This window comes from Triticum dicoccoides, chromosome 2A (genome assembly GCF_002162155.2).
Source record: "Triticum dicoccoides isolate Atlit2015 ecotype Zavitan chromosome 2A, WEW_v2.0, whole genome shotgun sequence".
Classification (NCBI taxonomy): Eukaryota; Viridiplantae; Streptophyta; class Magnoliopsida; order Poales; family Poaceae; genus Triticum; species Triticum dicoccoides.
The window spans coordinates 741,800,998-741,816,242 of record NC_041382.1 but is presented as its reverse complement, the minus strand read 5'-3'; the positions used below and the strand labels follow the sequence as shown (position 1 = coordinate 741,816,242).

Genomic DNA, 15,245 nt, shown 5'->3' with positions numbered 1-15,245 from the left:
GCGCCCCCTCTAGGGTTCCCCCCAACCCTAGGCGCATGGGCCCAAGAGGGGATGCGCCCAGCCCTCCAAGGGCTGGTTCCCTTTCCTCTACGGCCCATGAGGCCCTCCGAGAGAGGTGGCCCCTCCCGGTGGACCCCCGGAACCTCTCCGGTGGCCCCGGTATAATACCGATATGCCCCCGAACTTTTCCGATGATCGTATGACAACTTCCCACATATAAATCTTCACCTCCAGACCATTCCGGAACTCCTCGTGACGTCCGGGATCTCATCCGGGACTCCGAACAACATTCGGTAATCACATACAAGTCTTCCTAATAACCCTAGCGTCATCGAACCTTAAGTGTGTAGACCCTACGGGTTCGGGAACCATGCAAACATGACCGAGACAACTCTCCGGCCAATAACCAACAGCGGGATCTGGATACCCATGTTGGCTCCTACATGTTCCATGATGATCTCATCGGATGAACCACGATGTCGAGGATTCAAGCAATCCCGTATACAATTCCCTTTGTCAATCGGTACGTTACTTGCCCGAGATTCGACCGTCGGTATCCCAATACCTCATTCAATCTCGTTACCGGCAAGTCACTTTACTCGTTCCGTAACACCTCATCCCGTGACCAACCCTTAGTCACATTGAGCTCATTACGATGATGTCTTACCGAGTGGGCCCAGAGATACCTCTCCGTCATATGGAGTGACAAATCCCAGTCCCGATTCGTGCCAACCCAACAGACACTTTCGGAGATACCCATAGTGCACCTTTATAGTCACCCAGTTACGTTGTGACGTTTGGCACACCCAAAGTATTCCTACAGTATCCAGGAGTTGCACAATCTCATGGTCTAAGGAAAAGATACTTGACATTAGAAAAGCTTTAGCAGACGAACTACACGATCTTGCGCTATGCTTAGGATTGGGTCTTCTCCATCACATCATTCTCCTAATGATGTGATCCCGTTATCAATGACATCCAATGTCCATGGTCAGAAAACCATAACCATCTATTGATCAACGAGCTAGTCAACTAGAGGCTCACTAGGGACATGTTGTGGTCTATGTATTCACACATGTATTATGATTTCCGGATAACACAATTATAGCATGAACAATAGACAATTATCATGAACAAGGAAATATAATAATAACCATTTTATTATTGCCTCTAGGGCATATTTCCCACACAATCGCCCCAGGCGGCACCTCCAAGAAGGGCACGACACACGCAGTGCTGCCGCCGCCCAATCTAAGGAGATTTAGGGTTTTCACCCGGGAATGGGGTCTGGGTGGAGGGCAGGGACCTCGACGACACCTGCACGTAGGAGAACGGTGACCCTGGTCATCGCCACCGTCGAGATGAACGAGTCATCCAGAGTTTCCTCCGGTCCGATGTCACCTCTACCAGCCCCCGCGAACGCACCGAGGTCGACGACCGCGGTCGTAAGCCACCAAGTGCAGCGGGAGAGAGCCTGCAGTGCGGAGGAGATCCACCGGCGACTCACCGCCCACGCAGTCAAGACGTCGTCCATCCACCCCCTGCGAACGTCGCCAACCGAGGACGCCCTCGCCATGCCTAACGGGGCCGCTGCCCCTGGTTTAGGTTCCTCCACGACGGCCGGAGTGGCGAGATCCGCCGCGAGCGAGATCCGACACCGCGCGGCCGACGCCATCGCCCAAGCCCGTCTTCGAGCGATCCCGCCGCCGCCTGGAGTCCGCACGCTGCCAGGAGTCCCACACCCATGGATCTGGGCACCCGTGCACCGCCGCGAGTCCGCCGCCTCCGGGATCCGCCAGTCCATCGGGAGGGCCGCACCTCGCGGATCAGGACGTCCGCGCCGCCGTGGATCCGGGAACGGGAGGAGAGACCCTCCGCCGCCGCCATCGCACGCACGGGCTTTGCCCGACGCCGACCATCGGCAACGGCGGAGGAGGAGAAGGGCGCTGGAGGGACTAGGCGGCGGCGGCGGAGCCCTCCCGAGTCGCCCGCGGGGGAGGCGACCCGAGAGGTACGTGGAGTTTCTCATTTATTAACTAGCTCTTCATTTATTCCAACATCTCATAACTGAGTAAAAATGAAGAAGGGTTCGCAAACGTCCATAAAAATCCACAAAGTACTTCCACATATGACATCAAACAATGTTACTTCCCCCGATCCATATTAATTGACATTGCTTTAGTACAACTTTGGTAATACAAACTACCGAAGTTTAACGTAGGACCTCAAACTATGAGCTATGCGCCTTTCATGGAGAAGACATACAATGCAGGTGAAGAATTCAGCGAGATCAGGATTCAAAATGGACTCGGCATATGTGAAACCTGTTCGGACGATGGTCCTTGAATGTGTTTTCCTTTTCTTTTGCTTTGTGCAAATCATATCCCCGAGCTGTAGTGTATATGTTTCCAATGTTTTTCATTTGTAGTCCGTGTGGTTGGATTCTTCCCACTTCCAACCATCTTTCACAAGGAATAAGATCGGTGCAACTGTTTCAAGAAACAATATGAACCCGGCTATGTCCTAATTTAAGCTTCTTTGCATTTCATAAATGAATACAGATCACAACAAATTCATGAACGCAGCCGACGAATGCAGGCGAAGAGAAATGGAAGACCCATGTGGCTATGTGCAGGATCCAATTGAAATTCTTATAACTAACCTATACGACCAAGAAGAGCACCGCCAAAAAAAGCTCTGAACCAACCTATCAAACCAAGAAGAGCACCGCCAGAATCAAGAAGCTGTTGGCTACGTGACATCAGTAGGAGATGTCGACGAGGGCGATCATGGCGTGCGCGGCGAGCTGCTCACGAGTGCTCCTCTGCGCGCCGCGAAAGGTCGAGTACCCCGGCTCCGGCAGCGGCACCATCCAGCGGCCGGTGAGGTACGCGCGCAGCTCGGCGTCGTAGTGCGCCGCGGCGGCCCTGAGCGTGAGGCAGACGCGCGGCAGGTGTCGGAGCAGCGGCAGCGTGATGTTGAACGGCCAGAGCAGGACCGAGAACTTGAACGCCTGCATGAACCCGCCGACCGCCGGCACGGCGAGGAGCACCACGTGCACCACCATCGTCGATCGACCTCCAGATAACTCCTCCAGCCGCCTCGCGCTGCCCGCTACACGGCCGGTCCCTCCGCCCCTGCCATGGCGACGCTCTCGAGGTGGCGCTGCTAGCTAACCGGTGGCTAGTCACCACGGACCTGACCCGCCGGCCATTAACTAGGAATAGGATTCCAGAGCGAAGAGCACTGGCTTGGAGTTGGATGAAACTAGTAATGGCCGGCGATGGCGATCGAGGATTGTTTTAGGGCCTCTTTGATTCGTAGGATTTTGAAAAGGTAGGAATAGAAAAAGTGTAGGGTTGGAGTGGCATACCCATTTGAATCCTATAGAATTAGTAATGATTGTTTGATGCCACGAAAAAAATAAAGGAATTGTAAAAAAAGGTTGAAGGAAATGTTAAATTTTCTATGAAATGTAGTACAAAAGATTCCATAAGAAAAATTCTTATGAGATCCAAAAATCCTATAAAATTCCTTTAAATCAAAGAAGCCCTTATCATGGAACGGAATGGACTCAGTTCTACAGTGCGCACGTACTGTCACGACACAGCTTAACAGTGCGGCCTGCTGACATTGTCCGCGGCGAATTGAGGTGTGGCGACGAATTGGCCAGCGGGACATCGACACATGTCCTCCGTGGGACACCGGCCGTCGCTGTAACTTCACACTGAGCCGCCGCGTATGCCCAGATGGTCATGGTGTCCACAGAATAGTACTTCCTCCAGCCAGTTCACTACTCCAGCCGGTACGTAGTACGAAGGTAGGTAGTCCACTACTCCAGCCAGTTCTGCGGCGCTGTTAATTCTGTGGGAGCACTGCTACACGTCCGATTCTGTAGATGGTTGTGTTTACAATCACAACTCGAACCAAAAGAAGAAAGTAGTAGTATGTGGACTGTAGCAAAACTAAAAGCAGAAAGTTGGTGTGTGGTCTAAAACTAAGCAGACTGGATTGGGCCGGGACATGTCGTGTCGGCATCCACCTGCCGGGGCCCAAATCCGGTGCCAATTGGGAGCATCTGGCCCCACAGGTAAGGTAACGACGATACTTATCCCACATCCTCGTCATCGACTCGGCGAAGGAGGACGGCTTGATCAGAGGGGCCATGTCCGGGACTGGGCTCCGCCGGGCTGGGAGGTGCTACCTTCCGGGAGACGTAGGTTGGTGAGGAGCCATCCCGTCGTTGACCCGATCCTTATTTTGTGGCGGTCGCGTGGGCCAGTGACGGTGCCGAGGCTTTCGGACACCGCGGAGGTGGTACGTCACCGTGTCAGCGAGGAGGACGAGCACGTCCATCGCTACATGGTTGCGTTGGAGGGCAGGTTCGACAATACCTGACAGGTTCTTCAGGGATCTCACTGGAACTATGATCATGTGATGGTTCATTCTCTTTGGGTGTCCATCGCCCGCGCCGATACCCGTCGGGCGCTACGGTTCTAGCTGTATTAGCGATGCTATATGTATGATAGTATTCGAGGAGTATTAGTGATAATATTCGATGATGTACGGACGCAAGAGATGATGTAGTTTTGCTTATAATTGAATGCATGCTAATTTGAATACTACTTTATTTTACGATTTGGTTTTGCTTATTGAATGCTGAAATTGGAAAAGTACTCCTACTTTGAATGCACAAATTGGAGAGCACTATGCAATGCGTATGCATTTGATTACTTGATAGCTTATAGGTTTTTGTTTTTACAGAAATCTAGGAGCCCCTCCATAATCCGTGCCGTCGTCCCCGTCACCGACCCCCATCCGACCTCGAGGTGAGACCAGCCAAATCTCCATGTCAATATGAGTCCTATAATATGAGTCCCCGGGTTGAATTTAAGTCTATCGAGTCTCCACCATATATGGGGTAGCTTCTGCTTCATTCCCCTGTTGAATAATAATGATCTAACTTAGGTTTTTTTAGTACATATATTTTATTGTAGACGTTTAATATTTGAATTATGAACATAGGAAATGTCGTACTCGGACGACGAAAGTCTTCCGGCGGAGTGCGACTGGTGCCACGACGACCGAGGTCTGTGCGACAGGCCTCACCTGGACGAAGATCGGCGCTTCAGCATTAAGCTCGAGGAGACATTCAATGTTGAAACGGTACGCAACGACGACAAGTATTATTTTTTCGTAATTAAGCACAACTTCAAATATTTCAACGTGTACTTTTCATCTTTTACAATTCGACTAGCTTATCCCATGCCATGCAAGACGCTATGTCTTGGAGAGGATGGGTTTTGAAGACCATGAAAGTTTCGAAACAAAGAAAATTCACCTAAGGACCCATCATGATGTGGATTTTGAAGTAAAGTTGTACAATTCTGAGAGTGTAACCCATTTTGATTACAAAAAATAGGAAGCACTTTGCAAGATGTATGGTTTTGATGAGGGTATGCTTGTCACCATGGATCTTGGTGATCCTGAAATCGAGCAAGACAATATGGACATTGGATCCTTGTTGATACGCCTCCAATTCTACCGCTATGTGAGTTTATCAAACATAGTTATTAGCTAATTTATATTGTTTATTTCAAAATACTTGACAGCTTATTTTCATTCTTCAAAGAATGTGCAGAAGATGGTAGACAAAGCCCACTACACCGATGGCTAAGAATTAACTTATCAGGAGAAAAATCATCTAGTCGGATTTTGTACTGATATTGAGAATTACAATATCTACAATCAAACTCCTCAACATTATGGTCAATACGTGCCACTAGTGCACGTGTTGAACTACGGTAACTATCATGGAGATACCCTGGTAAGATTTTTTACTATTACGACATCCGTGCATCTTTTGCATACTTCTAAAACTAGTAAATCATTGCTAACTATGAAGTTATTACTATGTTTTTCAACAGAGAATCCCGACGAATTGTGTGCCTCATTTGATGTATCTGAATGGCAGCCTTCGTGTTTTGAACATACATCCAGGTCATCCTACGAATCTCAACTGTCCATACCGGATTTCTCAAAGAAGTGGAGACATGCTAATCAAAGAATGAAAAAATGTATGGATAGTCGTAAGGAGGTTCTTGGAAGCAAAAGGAAGCGAAGCGCAAGAATTGGAGACATGATGATCTCCATTCTCCTGAAGGAAATATGTCCTAGAGGCAATAATAAAGTTATTATTTATTTCCTTATATCATGATAAATATTTATTATTCATGCTAGAATTGTATTAACCGAAAACATAATACATGTGTGAATACATAGACAAACTTAGTGTCACTAGTATGCCTCTACTTGACTAGCTCGTTAATCAAAGATGGTTATGTTTCCTAACCATGAACAAGGTGTTGTTATTTGATTAACGAGGTCACATCATTAGTTGAATGATCTGATTGACATGACCCATTTCATTAGCTTAGCACCCGATCGTTTAGTATGTTGCTATTGCTTTCTTCATGACTTATACATGTTCCTATGACTATGAGATTATGCAACTCCCGTTTACCGAGGAACATTTTGTGTGCTACCAAACGTCACAACGTAACTGGGTGATTATAAAGGAGCTCTACAGGTGTCTCCAAAGGTAGATGTTGGGTTGGCGTATTTCAAGATTAGGATTTGTCACTCCGATTGTCGGAGAGGTATCTCTGGGCCCTCTCGGTAATGCACATCACATAAGCCTTGCAAGCATTGCAGCCAATGAGTTAGTTGCGAGATGATGTATTATGGAACGAGTAAAGAGACTTGCCGGTAACGAGATTGAACTAGGTATTGGATACCGACGATCGAATCTCGGGCAAGTAACATACCGATGACAAAGGGAACAACGTATGTTGTTATACGGTCTGACCGATAAAGATCTTCGTAGAATATGTAGGAGCCAATATGGGCATCCAGGTCCCTCTATTGGTTATTGACCGGAGATGTGTCTCAGTCATGTCTGCATTGTTCTCAAACCGTAGGGTCCGCACGCTTAACGTTACGGTGGCAGTTATTATGAGTTTATGCATTTTGATGTACCGAAGTTAGTTCGGAGTCCCGGATATGATCACGGACATGACGAGGAGTCTCGAAATGGTCGAGACATAAAGATTGATATATTGGAAGCCTATGTTTGGATATCGGAAGTGTTCCGGGTGAAATCGAGATTTTACCGGATTACCGGAGGTTACCGGAACCCCCCGGGAGCTATATGGGCCTTAGTGGGCTTTAGTGGAAAGGAGAAAGGGGCAGCCCAAGGTGGGCCGCGCGCCTCCCCCCTCCCCTAGTCCTATTAGGACAAGGAGAGGTGGCCGGCCACCCTCTCTCTCTTTCCCCCTCAGGGAATCCTATTCCAACTAGGATTGGGGGGGGGAGTCCTACTCCCGGTAGGAGTAGGACTCCTCCTGCCCCCTCCTCCTGGCCGGCCGCCCCCTCCCCCTTGGATCCTTTATATACGGGGGCAGGGGGCACCTCTAGACACACAAGTTGATCATTGAGATCGTTCCTTAGCCGTGTGCGGTGCCCCCTGCCACCATATTCCACCTTGATTATATTGTAGCAGTGCTTAGGCGAAGCCCTGCGACGGTAGAACATCAAGATCTTCACCACGCCGTCGTGCTGACGGAACTCCTCCCCGACGCTTTGCTGGATCGGAGCCCGGGGATCGTCATCGAGTTGTACGTGTGCTAAGAACTCGGAGGTGCCGGAGTAACGGTGCTTGGATCGGTCGGATCGGGAAGACGTACGACTACTTCCTCTATGTTGCGTCAACGTTTCCGCAGTCGGTCTGCGTAGGTACGTAGACAACACTCTCCCCTCTCGTTGCTATGCATCACCATGATCTTGCGTGTGCGTAGGAAATTTTTTGAAATTACTGCGTTCCCCAACATCTCCATAATGGAGAGTCAATGTCTATATTGTTTTATGCTATTTTACCTTAAAGAGAGTATTTAGGTCCTACCTAATACTGATGATCATGTGCTAAGAACAATTAAGTAGGGTTGGTTCGATGACTATGAGGATGATGATCGTATGACTTGTTATTAATAACGAGTAGAAGTTGTATGATGATGATTAGTAGGACTTGTTATTATATATGATGGTGCGTGATGCGAGCATGAAGAGTTATTATATATCAGCGGGTGAAATGAACATGGATTGGATTGAAGTGAAGGCAACATGCATGTGGTGCATGTCGAAAATAGTATAATCCAAACTTGATCAAGTTAGGATTAGTATTACTTTTGACATGCATCACATGTTGCCTTCACTTCAATCTAAGCCATGTTTAGGCATAGCACTAGCGTTGGTAAACTAAGCACGGAGATATAAGAGAGGACACTTCTCTCTATTAGCTAGCTAATAACAACCTAAACTAACCCCCCAAACCCCTAAACCAGCCCCTTAAAAAAACAAAAACCTCAGCTCGCCTTTTGGTCCCGGTTGGTGTCACCAACCGGGACCAAAGTCCCCCCTGCCTGAGCTGGCCGCAGCGGCCACGTGGAGGCCCATCTGACCCGGTTCGTGTAAGAACCAGGACTAAAGGCCAAAGGCATTAGTAACGACCTTTTAGTCCCGATTCCAAAACCGGGACAGAAGGCCCTTACGAATCGGGACAAATGGCGCCTTTTTTACTAGTGAGGTGTAAGAAGAGGAGGAATGCGTTACAAAGAAGAAGAACTGACAATGCTGACAAGTCATCTTGAGGTTAGAATAAGTTTCTTTTGCATTGTCGTGATCCATGTTGGGTTGCTTTTCTTGATAAACAAGCATTGGGCTGCTTGGGCCTCACTCACTGCCTCAGTGTAGCAAGGCATATTGAACAGTGTGGACAGACCAACTATCTCTTCATGATCTTAAGTACACAACTTAAATACCAAAAAATGTATGAGCAAAAACTTGACTTTCTTCTTCTTGGCAGCTTTATCTATGAAAACGGTTTTCTAAAAAGCCTTGATGTTCCATTGTGAATTATCCAAATAATGAGGATTAACATTTCTTTACTAGCTCCTCATTTATTTCGACATCTCATATATGAGTAAAAATGAAGAAGGGTTCGCGGACATCCACAAAATCCACAAAGCACTTTAACATATGACGTCAAACAATGTTACTCCCCCCGATCCATATTAATTGATGTTGCTTTAGTACAAGTTTGGTAGTACAAACTACCAATGTTTAACATATGACCTCAAATTATGAGCTAGGAGAAGATATACAATGTCAACACATGTATTTATTTGCATTTATTTCCGCACGCAGTTGAAGAATTCAGTGAGATCAGGGTTCAAAATGGACTCGGCAAACGTGAAACCTGTTCGGACGATGTTCCTTGAATGTGTTTTCCTATTCTTTGCTTTGTGCAAATCATATCCCCGACCCCGAGCTGTAGTGTATATGTTTCCAGTGATTTTATTTGTAGTCTTGTGGTTGGATTCTTGCCAATTCCAACCATCTTTCACAAGGAATAAGATCGGTGCAACTGTTTCAAAAAACAATATGAAGCCAGGTATGTCCTAATTTAAGCTCCTTTGCATTTCATAAATGAATACAGATCACAACAAATTCATTAACGCAGCCGACGAATGCAGGCAAAGAGAAATGGAAGACCCATGTGGCTATGTGCAGGATCCAATTGAAATTCTTATAACTAACCTATACGACCAAGAAGAGCACCGCCAAAAAAAGCTCTGAAGCAGCCTATCAAACCAAGAAGAGCAGCGCCAGAGTTAAGCAGCTGTTGGCTACGCGACATCAGTAGGAGATGTCGACGAGGGCGATCATGGCGTGCGCGGCGAGCTGCTCACGGGTGCGCCTCTGCGCGCCGCGGAGGGTGGAGTACCCCGGCTCCGGCAGCGGCACCGTCCGGCGGGCGGTGAGGTACGCTCGCAGCTCGGCGTCGTAGTGCGCCGCGGCGGCCCTGAGCGTGAGGCAGACGCGCGGCAGGTGGCGGAGCAGCGGCAGCGTGATGTTGAACGGCCAGAGCAGGACCGAGAACTTGAACGCCTGCATGAACCCGCCGACCGCCGGCACGGCGAGGAGCACCACGTGCACCACCATCGTCGATCGACCTCCAGATAACTCCTCCAGCCGCCTCGCGCTGCCCGCTACACGGCCGGTCCCTCCGCCCCTGCCATGGCGACGCTCTCGAGGTGGCGCTGCTAGCTAACCGGTGGCTAGTCACCACGGACCTGACCCGCCGGCCATTAACTAGGAATAGGATTCCAGAGCGAAGAGCACTGGCTTGGAGTTGGATGAAACTAGTAATGGCCGGCGATGGTGATCGAGGGTTGTTTTATCATGGAGCGGAATGGACTCAGTTCTACAGTGCGCACGTACTGCCACGACACAGCTCATGACAATGCGGCCTGCTGACATTGTCCGCGGCGAATTGAATCAGTTGAGGTGCGGCGACGAATTGGCCAGCGGCAGATCGACACATGTCCTCCGTGGGACACCGGCCGTCGCTGTAACTTCACACTGAGCCGCCACGTATGCCTTCTCAGCGATTATTACATGCCCAGATGGTGTCCACAGAATACGTACGAAGGTAGGTGCTCCAGCCAGTTCTGCGGCGCTGTTAATTCTGTGGGAGCGCTGCTACACGTCCGATTCTGTAGATGGTTGTGTTCACAATCACAACTCGAACCAAAAGAAGAAAGTAGTATGTGGGCTGTAGCAAAACTAAAAGCAGAAAGTTGGTGTGTGGTCTAAAACTAAGCAGACTGGATTGGGCCGGGACATGTCGTGTCGGCATCCACCTGCCGGGCCCCAAACCCGGTGCCAGTTGGGAGCCTCTGGCCCCACAGGTAAGGTAACTCTAGCGTTCGACAAGGAATCAAGTAGCCATCGCCTATCGGCATCGGAACGAAATCCTCTAACATCACGAAGGAATGCCAGGAAGCTACAGTACCCTGACATTCCTTCTTCACATCCATACGATTAAGCATAAAATGACTTGAATTAATTTACAAATTACAAATGTACTGTATACATTGATAAAAATTACATACAAACAAAATTATGATACAATAAAAGTAATTTCGGATTTTATTTTCTACGAATAGTAATTGTGCACAGTGTCTTTGCTACAGTGTTTATAACATCCCTTCCTCGTTTTGCATTGGGATTGCACTGTAGCTTCGTGACATCCCTTCATGATGTTAGAGGATACGTTCCCATCGGCATCGGCCACTGGGCACAAGCTTCCATTTTCTTTTCCTTTTTTACACAAGAACAAGCCGGTTCACTTCTTTCGATCTAGGTGGAACATGCAGATGGATAAGGCCGGTCTTCTCTTGGAGGCTGGGTTAGATTATTCTCGCCACTAGTGCTGGAGTCACATGATCATTGTCGACGTAGCTAACGTCCAAGTCAAGTACATTTCGTGCACACAAGGATACAAATTCAAGCGGCAACATGTAGTACTCTACTCCCTTTGTTCGAAATTACTTGTCACAAAAATTGATGTATCTATAATTAAAATACATCTGGATGCATTTATTTTTTGGACGAGTAATTCCGAATGGAGGGAGTAGATGCTAAGATCGAGTGACGAGCTCGGATATTTATCCGAGACCACAGCCCCACATCACCCACAAAATGATTTCAGCCCCACAGAGAAGCGTAATACGTAAGTACATCACTGCATTTGATTGTTTTCTTTCGGGAACGCTCTAAATTGATTGCGGATTTCGCTGTCCTGAACCCAATGATCCCGAGCATGGACACAGTCGCGTCCTGGCATATCTTTTGGTCCCTGAAAGGGGCACTGTTTTCGGCCTCTCTGCCTCCGAGGAGCCGCTCTTCCGCCGCCGCGCTGGCCCTTCGGCGGATCTTCGGCTGCCCGGCGTTCGATCCATGCATATCCATTGAATGTCGTGATGATCAGATGATCCGCTAGTTGGTTGCACGTAGGGTGCAAATATGCCTGTTTGTTCCCCCAATCATGCATGCAGAGATGGGATCAAGGCAGCGCTACCGTATATTGGATGTAGCAAATGAATCTAGTCCAATGAAGACACCAACTTCAACACTGCAGAATTCTCGCATGGAACGAAGATGGACAAAATTATTTTGTTTCAGACGGGACTGGTGCCCACCCTAACTGAAAACAAAGTGTCCCCTGCATTCTGTTGGGGCCAGGCAGAGGCGTTGGATCTGGAGGAAATGATTGCCGACGCTGATGCGGTCATGCCATTGACATGGCGTGCAAGCCAAGGACGACGCCACTGCATAATGCTGGACTCCACGTTACTCCCTCCGCATATTAGATTTGGGTCAAGTCAAACTTTACAAAGTTTAACCAAATATATATTAAAAAATATCAATATCTACCATACCAAATATATATCCCATGAAACCACATTTTGTAATGAATCTAACAAAATTAATTTAGCATCGTAAATGTTAATATTTTTTTTATAAATTCGGTCAAAGTAGAGATGCTTTGACTTCAGACAAAATTCATATGCAGATTAAAAAGGACTGGAGGGAGTACTTTCAAGTCTCTGTACACGCACAAATCTGATTATCTGCATATGGCTTTCAGAGGTGTCGTTTCCGCTGTTCAGCTATATGTAGTACTACAGGGCTCGCGCAAAAGCTAGAACTGTCGAGAAGGGATGACTGGTCGTGAAAGATGCCGTCAAAGATGGACAAATGCCCTTGTCGTTTAACAATCAGTAGTCGCATAATATCGGTTAAGAATGCTAACAACTCACGCCATCATGCTGGGTAGAAAAGTCATCAACAAGAGAAAATTCTTTTACTTTTAGCCGCCTTCACCGTGTCAGATAAGACACTATACTTTACCTAGTGCATGTACTTATCAGGTGCTCAGCAATGCACTTACTTAGCATGATGATCTCGACTGAATATTAGTTAACCAGAGAGTAGCTAGGATGAGTCGATAAGAAGATGACGTGAAGGCCTGGCACGTTGTGGCGCGTACGTTACGTACTCGGTATGATCTACGACGAAGCTTCCTCTGCTCTTGCCAATGCCATCCCGGTCAAAACAAATAAAACTACTCTGTTCTTGCCATGGAAAAATTCCTGAAGAAATAGTAACTCTAGTACCGTTGCATTGGAGATGCTGGAGCAATTGACCAAAGCGAATAATCACGACAGAATCCGTCGGTTTTACTACTAGAATTTACTCGTATCTACAGATTGAATGCTACTACAACTTGCAGCCAACATACACATATCACGGGACGCTCGGGAACACAATGATCGAACATGCAGTGCAGCCAGCAAACCTACAAATCATCAGAATGAAAAAGGAAAAACCGTCCTGCTCCGGCATCTCAGTACGCGGAGGCGTCGACGAGCGCCTGGCGGTGGAGCTCGCTGTCGTCGTCGTCGCGGCTTCGGGAGCCGCGGCGGGCGTAGGCGCGGCGCAGCCAGGCGACGTGGGCGGCGAGCGCGCTGCAGACGACGACGCAGACCTCCGGCAGGTTGCGCGGGAGGGGCAGCCAGAGGTTGAGCGGCCACAGCAGCGGCGCCGAGACCTGGAACACCTGCACGAACCCCTTGGCCGCCATGAACGCCAGCAGGTGGATCGCCATCGCCGCCGCCAACACAAGCTACCTCGACGAATCGTCGCTGGGTGTGTTGCTGTAGGCTGTAGCATGGAGGAAATGTGTTGGTTCAGAATGGTGCTGTGTCGCTGGCGCGGTGGCGTGCTTTTGCCGGTGGCGGGGTGGGGCGGGGCGGGAGGTTGCGGCCTTCCCCGGGTGCGAGCGGGAACCACCTTTTTATATTGTTTTTGTATAGTGGTGCCTTGGTAGGACCGACAGCTTGGCCAGATTTGGATAACAATTGTGACGAGCAACATGACGCCTCGACGTGGCGATATCCCGTGGGGTGAAGCTGGGTAAAGATGCGACGGCCTCCGGTCAGGCGGGCCGGCCAGGGTGACTAGGACGGTCGGCAGGAAAAGTCCCCTAATATGTCCATTTTTTCATAAGCCCGCTCATAAATGTCGCATCGAACTCAACAAACAGTCCACCTCCCTCTCTCGCCCATGAACCTGCTCCATAAAATTTCGTGGCCTCCACGAGGGCTTGCATGGGAAGACAACCAGAAGCATCATCACCGCCCGACTCGTCGTCGCCGCCGAGCTTGCCGCTGCGACAGCCACCACTCGACCGTCAAGCACCCACCCAGCCACCATTGCACCGCCGCCCCGCGAATCGTCCGTATTTTTCGCAGCTCCACCGTCCACCGATAGAAAAAGGCATTTTATCCCGGTTCTGAAACCGGGACTAAAGGGTCGTTACTAAAGGTCCCCCTTTAGCCCCGGTTCTTATACGAACCGAAACTAAAGGCCCTCCACGTGGCTGCCTGGAGGTCTACCTTTAATCCCGGTTGATAACACCAACCGGTACTAAAGGATTTTTTTTGAAATATTTTTTCGATTTTCAAATTTCCAAATTATTTTAACCTCTAATCTCTAATCAGCCCTCATCACTGCTCAATTTAATCTCTAATCACCCCTCATCATTTCAAATCATCTAATTTCCCGGACGGTCACCCATCCTCTCACTCCCCCAGCCTAAGCACGCTTAACTTCCGGGTTCTATTCTCCCTCGTTTCCAAGTCTGCACTTGTTGTTTTCCTAACAATAGTAAGATGTCAATCCTATTAACCCTCAGGAGTTTAGTTTGAGCATGAAGTCACAAATTTCACTGTTTGAATTTGAAATTATTGTTCTAAAAAACAATAATTATTTAGTAACACTAATATTTCTTGAATAAGTACTTTGACCATTGTTTGACCACAGTTTGACCACAATTTGACCAGATTTGACCAAAATTCAAAAAAACTGAAATAATTATTTAGTAACACTAATATTATTGAATAATTATTTAGTAACACTAATATTTCTTGAATAAGTAGTTTGACCATAGTTTTACCAGATTTTACGAAAATAAAAAAAACGAAATTTGAGCATAACTTTTTTTCCTTTTGGAATTTGAGGATTCTAAAAATTTGCAAATAGGTTGTAGGCTGTCGAAATCGGATGCGGATTTTCGTGCTGAACATTTTGATATATTATACGTTTTTTCTGACATCGTATGCAAAAGTTATACCTGTTTTACATTTTCCCTACACTTTTTGCAAAACATGTCCAAATTTAAGTTTTTACATTTTCCTAATTAGTAGTTGTAGTAACATAACTACATCTCGAAGGATTTTAACTTTTGAAGTTTTTATCATTTTCTTTTGCTTTTTACAAAA

General features: G+C 47.7%; 3 protein-coding genes across 3 annotated transcripts; all 3 read right to left on the bottom strand.

The window, feature by feature from the left end:
• Nucleotides 1-2,524: 2,524 nt before the first annotated feature.
• LOC119352191 lies at nt 2,525-3,297 on the bottom strand. The gene has a single exon (XM_037618902.1). The coding sequence runs from the start codon at nt 3,065-3,067 to the stop codon at nt 2,762-2,764; it is 306 nt and encodes a 101-aa protein (XP_037474799.1). The 5' UTR covers nt 3,068-3,297; the 3' UTR covers nt 2,525-2,761.
• Nucleotides 3,298-9,509: 6,212 nt separating this feature from the next.
• On the bottom strand, nt 9,510-10,375 carry LOC119352190. The gene has a single exon (XM_037618901.1). It carries the CDS (start codon nt 10,057-10,059, stop codon nt 9,754-9,756), a length of 306 nt encoding a protein of 101 aa, XP_037474798.1. The 5' UTR covers nt 10,060-10,375; the 3' UTR covers nt 9,510-9,753.
• A 2,736-nt stretch (nt 10,376-13,111) lies between these two features.
• Nucleotides 13,112-13,726, bottom strand: LOC119352189. Its single transcript, XM_037618900.1, has one exon. The coding sequence runs from the start codon at nt 13,568-13,570 to the stop codon at nt 13,310-13,312; it is 261 nt and encodes an 86-aa protein (XP_037474797.1). The 5' UTR covers nt 13,571-13,726; the 3' UTR covers nt 13,112-13,309.
• Between the last annotated feature and the right edge of the window lie 1,519 nt (nt 13,727-15,245).